The sequence below is a fragment of the Capsicum annuum genome, chromosome 4, assembly GCF_002878395.1.
Source record: "Capsicum annuum cultivar UCD-10X-F1 chromosome 4, UCD10Xv1.1, whole genome shotgun sequence".
Taxonomy (NCBI): domain Eukaryota; kingdom Viridiplantae; phylum Streptophyta; class Magnoliopsida; order Solanales; family Solanaceae; genus Capsicum; species Capsicum annuum.
This window is the reverse complement of record NC_061114.1, coordinates 185869797-185878137: the sequence shown is the minus strand read 5'-3', so window position 1 is coordinate 185878137 and position 8341 is coordinate 185869797. Positions and strand designations below refer to the sequence as shown.

The 8341-nt window shown below is 31.8% G+C and overlaps 1 protein-coding gene across 3 annotated transcripts; it reads left to right on the top strand.

Moving 5' to 3' along the window:
• Positions 1–501: 501 nt before the first annotated feature.
• Positions 502–5323, top strand: LOC124897563 (thioredoxin-like fold domain-containing protein MRL7L, chloroplastic). 3 transcript variants are annotated; one of them, XM_047410413.1, is made up of 8 exons: positions 502–655; positions 2242–2461; positions 2604–2799; positions 2917–3449; positions 4352–4433; positions 4504–4615; positions 4714–4845; positions 4932–5323. In XM_047410413.1, the coding sequence occupies exons 2-7, from the start codon at positions 2340–2342 to the stop codon at positions 4827–4829; spliced, it is 1161 nt and encodes a 386-aa protein (XP_047266369.1). In that variant the 5' UTR covers positions 502–655; positions 2242–2339; the 3' UTR covers positions 4830–4845; positions 4932–5323. The 3 variants fall into 3 exon arrangements, with proteins under 3 accessions (XP_047266369.1, XP_047266368.1, XP_047266370.1); XM_047410412.1 differs by having other exon boundaries at positions 4714–5323; XM_047410414.1 differs by lacking the exon at positions 2242–2461 and having other exon boundaries at positions 4714–5323.
• The last annotated feature ends 3018 nt before the right edge of the window (positions 5324–8341 follow it).

Sequence of the window (8341 nt, the reverse complement as noted above, 5' to 3'; positions counted from 1 at the left end):
ACACTTATAATACTAAAAAATTTAAATAAAAATATATAAATGCTTGACTAAAATAAATAATATATCATATAAAAGATATTATAAATGTCAAGGTTAAAATAGATATTGCCAAGGTAAAATGGGGGAGAATGCGTATTATTCAAAGTTGAGGGGAGTTTGATTTTGAAAGTAAACTTGAAGAGGGAAAATGATTTTCACCCATTTAAATTTAAAAAATTAATAATATTTTATTTTTTTATTTTTTTAAATGAATTCAATAAAATATCAAATCGATCTCTTTTGTATTTCTTATCAACTTTATTTACTTAATTAAATATATAAATATTAAGAAAAATTTCACATAATCTAAGAAAATTATTGCTGTCACAACAATAAGAAGTTAATAATGGATTATAAATTAAAAATGATTAAAAAATCCATTTCTAATTATATAACAAAATTAAAGAGAAATATATCATTATACTTCATAAAAATATACTATATACATAAAAATTATATTTAATTTTGATTTAGGTCAAAAGTAAGGCAAAGCGAAACAGGAACACTGATTTACCATTGAACTCTCTTATCTTTCATTCATTCACTGGTATCTTTCGGCTTCCCACTCGAACACTCACCTCTGCAGAAGTTGAACTACAAACACAAACCTAACCAAGTAACAATTCTTTACTCTCAATATTTTCCTCTTTGACTTATGTTTTTGTTGCTATGCATAAATCCAGGGGGGAGCGAGCCTTCTGTTCGGGTTCGGCCGAACACTTCACGAAAAAATATATTATTTATACATAATTAAAATTATTTTTTTATGTGGTTATAGTAGGTGTTGAAAAGCTTTCTTTCAATATGGAACCTTTGTTGAAATCTGACTCCGTCTCTGCTGATAAATAAATCAATCAACGAGTGACTAGTTAATTTATTGTTTTCTCCGAAAATATAGACCGAGTAATTGGTGACCTGGAACTGGAAATGGATGAAGCAATGACTTTGTATTTGTTTATTTAGTAATAGAGTAGTAAACTAGTGGATTTCCTCACTGCTATGCACTTTATTGTTGTACACTCATTATTCATTAAGATTGAATATTGGTACTTTAGATAGGGATTTTGTTCCTCTTTGGGAACTGCAGCGCCTTATTGAGGAATGGTTGATTATCAAGTATGCAAATTGATTATCGTTTCCTATAGTTGCTGATGCACAACAAACGTTGCTTATTGTTATATAAATCGTGTAGTTAAATTAACTCAGTAGGCTCATGTGGGCAGGGTTTGTGAGTAAATGCTAGGTTGTGTTGTATGAGAATATGCCCTTGGACCACCTCTAGCGTTCCAAGTTGCCAGGAATGTATGTACATGCTAGAAGGACCTGGAACATGAATGTTACCCAGTCTCTTAAAAACTGTCAGTGGGTGAGTGTCAAATTCTCCGCAAGTAGTGTTTTTTTGGAGAATCCGACACGGGTCTCGCATCGAAAGTAAAGAGTTTGCGCAACTTTGATTTAAACAGATTAAGGTACTAACAAATAGATCCAATGTTATTTCCTTGTTTACAACATGGAGTCCAGTCATTTTGCAAATAGATTAAAAGATTCTTAAGATACTTGTTTTAACACATAGGAGTTGTAACTTGTAACTTGTGAAATAGGTTCTTATTTCTTACAGGCTGCTGACCTGAAAATCCATAGCAAAGACTTCTATGAGACGTTCTATTTTTCCTTAGAAATGTATTCGTTCTAGAAGGGAATCAAAAGAAGATAAAGTGACCAACGTATAAAAGAAATTGATTCATCATCTATAACGTCTATCCATTTGGGGGCTGGGGTAATACATATGATGCTATGCAATTTGTGCGACCAGATGTCCATATAATATGCATGGGATTAGCCGCTTCAGTGGGATCTTTTATTCTGGTTGGAGGAGAATCAAATCTTCTCAAACTCACTCAAAAAGGTGCTGAGTTGGTATCCCATTGTAAGTAAGGATTCTTGTGGTTGCGAACGGGTGGAAGACTAAGTATGCAATATGTTCTTTTGTGGCATTAAGAAAAAATTCAATTTCTGACAAAAATGAAGCTCCCTATTTCTGATACATTGAGACAAATCTCAATTTGAAAAACTGGTGTATTCTGCAATTGCGTGGCAGTTATTTTTCAGTTGTACCAATTATTTGATACTGCAATTTTTCTCCATTTGGTATTACTGGTGGTCTTAGAGATGCTATTTGCTTTTTTTTTTTTTGGTGAACAGAGATGCTATCTGCATTTTCAATTGCGCTTGTTGAGGAAATGAAGTTAACCGTTCTTCATGGACTAATACCTGAGGAATAACGAAGGAATTCTAAGGAAATGCATAATCATTCCAAGCCTCATTCTAGAACTATATTTTCTTCGTTGTTATTTGTCTTGCATAGGGTACTGGATAAGAAAACACTGATAAAGAAGTCAAAAAAAGAAGAGCTGATGTCCCTGTAATTCAACAGAACCATTATGAACTTGAAATTTGGAAAATGGGATAATTTCATGCCATAACTATGTTTTCTCTCCATTATCTTGTTTAGCTATTACATGGAGTTTCTCTTATGTTAAGTTACAATGATTTTGATCTTTTAGAGCAATGGAGTTACAACACAGCCAAAGGCTGAAGCTTTGGGCCCCACCTTTAGAAGAGAAATGCCTGAGAAGCTTCCCTTCAGCATTTGGAATTGTTCCACGAAGGAGAAACACACTGAGAAGTTCTATTGTCTCTTCCTTGAAATTGAATAATTTTGGTCCATCGGCACCAAGATTTTGGAGGTCCCAATTGGTGGTATTCACATTTCTCTACTTCTATTTGTTTTATTTGAACGTCATCATCGCTGTTAATCTGTATTACATGCTCATATTCTTCAAGATCCCTGCTTATGACTATGGACTGTTGTAACAGGTTCCTGGTCTCAGACAAAAGGGACCAAAAGCTTCGAAGTTAGAAGAGTTGCTCAAATTTGGCAATGGAGAGAATGATGAAGGAGATGAATCTGAATCTGATTCTGATGGAGGTCATAAGCAGGATGATGACTTTCATATGGATGAGGATGAAAGGCGTGAATGGAGGAGGAAGATAAGAGATGTCATAAAAATGGCTCCTGATGTTGAGGAAGAGGTAGATCTTGTTGAGAGACGAAAAAAGATGCAAAAGCTTTTGGCTGATTACCCTCTTGTTGTTGAAGAGGAAGACCCTGATTGGCCAGAAGATGCTGACGGGCGAGGTTTTAACTTGGATCAATTCTTCAATAAGATCACTATCAAGAATGTCAAGAAAGATGATGATGATGAAAATGATGACAGTGACAATGAATTGGTATGGCAAGATGATGACTATATTCGTCCAATTAAGGACTTAACTACTGCAGAGTGGGAGGAGACTGTCTTTAAAGACATCAGTCCTCTTATTGTTCTTGTTCATAATCGCTACAAAAGGTGATCTTGCCACCCCTTTACATTTCTCATTATCGATGTAGCCTTTGACTTAGATGTGAAATGCAGTTCTATTAGTTGTTAGTTAGGGGCACTTTCTTCCGCTGCTATTTCTGTCATGCTTCTGTTTTGTTTCTTGTCCATGTGCGTGAAAGTTACAATCTACTTGCTCATACTTGCTCCTCTGAGAGTCGGGGTTACCTGCTGTCTGCATTTATGTGTCTTGCTTCAATTAGACAATCAAATTTTTATACTAAACAGCAGCTTGCATATGCCCATCATTCACTAGGTTTCTTTACTCTTCATAGTACTAATATATACCTTTTGGAAGTCTCTCCACTGATTCACAATTAGGCCAGGAAAAAGGTCACATGTGCAGTGAACTAAAATTAATCGGTGCGCGCTGTTGAATTAGAGTTCTCAAACAGTCCCTATCAGCTTAACCAAGAACGACACTAAGTTCACTAATGTTTTTGCTTACACTCTGATAATAGCTTCCTAAATGTCAATTCTTATGTGGAAGTGGCCTAGTAAACTTGTATTATAAGAGTTCTTCCTCAATATATTGGAAGATTTTGGATTCCAGAAATAACATTTCTAGAAGAGAGAAGCATAACTTGGTTCACAAAAGACATTACATTTTTCATGATGGCAATCCGTATCCTGTATACTCCCTTCTGTTCTTCCTTTGAGAATTGAGACATGTTCATTTGACAAAAAACAACTTTTTTCATTTATTTAAGGGATTTTTCCTATCATAGAATTGGTTACTGGCTGAGCCTTAATAAACAGAGACCTAAAGTAGGTTTTCGAGAAAGACGTGCACGAAGGGCTGCAGTTCTTCATCTAGACACTTGTGGTGTTTAGGAGAACATTATCTTATGAAAGTTGTGTGCTACATGCAGGCCTAAGGAAAATGAAATGATATGGGATGAATTGGAGAAGGCTATCCACATTATCTGGAATTGCAGGCTACCATCGCCAAGGGTTAGTTAAACCATTCAACTTTAACCAATTATATTCCAAACACACTATTGATAGTTTGTTCTCCCTCTAGTCTGTAGCAATTGATGCTGTTGTTGAAGTTGACTTGGTGTCTGCTTTGAAAGTCTCTGTTTTTCCCGAGCTCATCTTCACTAAAGCAGGGAAAATCTTATACCGTGAGAAAGGTTAAGGTCTACCTTATGGAATATTGCTTTTGACCATTGTGTCTTTATCTCAAATCCTCATTCTATATCTAACTTTTTTCACTGTTATCCTTGAGTAGCGAGCCGAACAGCAGGTGAGTTGTCCAAAATGATGGCATTCTTCTATTATGGAGCTGCCAAGCCACCTTGTCTCAGTGGCATCGAGAATTCTGAAGAGTTAATACCTACAATCTGAGCAAGAAATTATCATGGTAGATGAGTCTTCAGATCTGTTTAAACTATAATTTTAATAGCTTCACCGTGTTCTGTACAATCAGTCACTAAGATGGCGCTGCAGCTCTTGGTGGTGTTTTATCTGGTGAGAAGATGGGAGGTTTCTTGTGCTCTCTTCAAGATTAAATAGGTGCATTGCTCGTTCCTTCGGTTCTTATTCTAGTGTGGTGGCCCTATTCAGTTTCAATACAGCAAACTCTTATCACTGCAAGCAGCTTCAGCCTTCCAGGTTGAAAGTGTTGGTAACTGAAATGACATGCCAACATTTCTTCAACTTTTCGAGTACATATCTAGCTAGGAAGCAAAAGTTTATTTCTCAATCCTCTTCCAAAATCATTTTAGATTGGGTTTATTATCATTTTGTAATGAGACTTGCCCTTGACAGCCTGTATTTGTAATAGTACCGTTGTCTCTTTTCAAACTTCCATGGAAATACAAACAACAAAGTATATAATATATCTTTTCCAACTGTGTACACACACTATTGAGGCAAAAAATAATTCGGACCGACGATTTCTGGCGAAAGGGTACATGGCTATATAAATCACTTTCACAAAATTAGTGCTTGTCTGAGATTAGGAAAAGATATATATCAAGCATATTCAATACAGACATGATATTAGAGACTTTGAGAGTACCCAAAAGGCCAAAAGAATCATATCCAAACAACTCCCAAACTAGAATATGAACTGGACTGTACAGCTGAGATATGTTCTCACAAAATCTATGCCACTAATTCCCATGTGGCAAAGAATCAAACTTACACATTTCACAGCTCTTAATTTCCACAATGCAATCTTACCAAATGAAGAAACCGTAGTTCATAAACAAGAGATCGGAATATTCTAAGGCAAGAATTGCATATCTCCATATTCTTTTTATAAATAAATGTTTGTGATTTTACTCTTCCATATACACATAACTTTATAAAGATCCACAAGTCAACAATTGTTGTAAGTTGTAACTAGTTATTCTTCAATACATTCGTTTCACATGGTACGAACAATCTTTTCACACCAAACATAGATCTTTTTCTTTTTTTACAAAATATATATATAAATTTATGGATGAAGCTTTACATTTTAAAAAGTTGAAATCATAATTTGAAACTCCAAATCATGCTTTTCGAAAAACTTGGAATTAGAAATCATGATCCTAAACCACATATTCAAACACTATTAAAATCATAACTTCATATCAAATTCCCAAACTCAAACTAAGTTTTGCTTCAAATTGTAAGACATGTTCTCTTCACTCTTACCTTATACGAAAAAATACAAAAGAGTTGGGCATAAAATTCCCAGTTTATACAAGTCTAAATTGCGCCGAAATGGATACTTATTTTATATGTCACTCAATATTTCACACTATCTTGACTTTAAATAGAGAGACCATATTACTACTATATATATATATATATATATATAAAAAAGCGTGAATGGCAGCTGCAAGCAGGCAGCTGACGGTCGACATGCTTGCTTTCAGCGGTCTGGTTGCTCCGTAATTTTACTATTTCACCCCTAATTAATTATTATATGATATTTATGTATTAAAAAATAATAATATTTAATAAAAATATTATAAATATTTATAAAATAAAATAGACATTTATGACATGTTTGTTTCAGTTGCCTGCAATTTTACTATATGACCCATAATTAATTATTATGAGTCAACCAAATATTTAAAATTAATAATATTTATTCTAAAAAAAATTATAAATATTTATAAAATAAAATAGACATTTATGACATGGTTGTTTCAGTTGTTTCAACTGCAATTTTACTATATAACCCATAATTAATTATTATGAGTCATCCAAGTATTTAAAAATTAATAATATTTATTCTAAAAAGGGTAAAATAAACATAAAATGATAAATTAACTATTGATATTTTAAATTAATTTGACATCTTATATGAGGTCCACTTAATTTTTTTTCACAAGTATTTTTATAGCAATTTTGCTTTACCACTTCGAATTAGTTATTATAAGTCATTCAATATGTATCAATTTTGTTACTTCAATCGTAATATTTTGTTGACTCTCAAAATTATATCAGTATCACTTAATTTGAAATAGAAAAGAATATTATAAATCACAATAATTAAAAATTTATATTACTTTTAAAATATAAACTGACTATCAATACAATTACAATTGCAAACAATTTAAAATAGTACAATACAACGGCAAAAAAGTATTATAAATTACAATAGCTAACAACTTAAAAAATTTAAAAATATATTAAAAATATAATTAATTATTTTATTTTATTTATATCACATAAATTGAGATAAAAAATAACATATATTGGGTCCGTGCTGGCACGGGCCTTCCACATCTAGTATAGAAAGATATATAGAGTTGCTATGTTTTAATTCTTACTGATTTTCCATGATTACGACATAAAGTAAGCCTGTCAAATGGGTCGGGTTAACTCGGCCCGCCCGACTCACTAAACAAACCCGGCCCAATTTGATCCGGCTTGATCAGTGAACGGGCTATAGGATACCGGGTCTGAGTTGGGTTAATTTTTTTTTTGAAGGCCCGGTTAATTCGGCCCGGATCAAAATCGGTTCAGGCCCGCTGGTTAAGTTTTTTTTTTTAAAATCGGATTTTTTAATTTATATATTATATAAAGTATATAACTATATATATAGTGTGTATATATATTATAGTATATATATTATGGTATATTTTATTTAAAGTAATACGTATATATTGAATGTTATTTATATATGTGTGTATATTTTCTAAAGTAGTATATATTTAACGTATACATGTGTATATGTTTTATAAATTAGTATATAACTATATATTTAGAGTGTATACATATTGTAGTATATGTTTCATTTAAAGAAGTACATATATTGAATGGTACGTATATATGTGTATATATTTTCTAAAGTAGTACTTATATATTTAACATATACATGTGTATATGTTTTATAAATTAGTATATAATTATATATAGTGTGTGTGTGTATATATTGTAGTATATATATTTTAGTATATGTTTTATTTAAAGTAGTAGTACATATATATTGAATGGTACGTATATATGTGTATATATCTTCTATAGACGTATATATTTAATGTATACATGTGTATATGTTTTATAAATTAGTATATATAACTATATATATAGTGTGTGTGTGTATTGTAGTATATATATATTGTAGTATACGTTTTATTTAAGGAAGCACATATATTGAATGATACGTATATATGTGTATATATTTTCTAAAGTACTATATATTTAACGTGTATATATGTGATTATATTTTCTAAAGTAGTATATATTTATCGTATACATGTGTATATGTTTTATAAATTAGTATATAACTATATATTTAGTGTGTGTATATATTGTAGTATAAGTTTTATTTAAAGTAGTACATATATTGAATGGTACGCATATATTTGTGTATATTTTTTAAAGTAATATATATTTAACATGTACATGTGTAT

Bases quoted from the DNA above. Each gene is read 5' to 3' on its own strand.
- LOC124897563 (XM_047410413.1), top strand. From the start codon at position 2,340: ATGCATAATCATTCCAAGCCTCATTCTAGAACTATATTTTCTTCGTTG. The intron at 2,800-2,916 runs GTATTCACATTT...CTGTTGTAACAG, and splicing joins TTTGGAGGTCCCAATTGGTG to GTTCCTGGTCTCAGACAAAA. The intron at 3,450-4,351 runs GTGATCTTGCCA...TGCTACATGCAG, and splicing joins GTTCATAATCGCTACAAAAG to GCCTAAGGAAAATGAAATGA.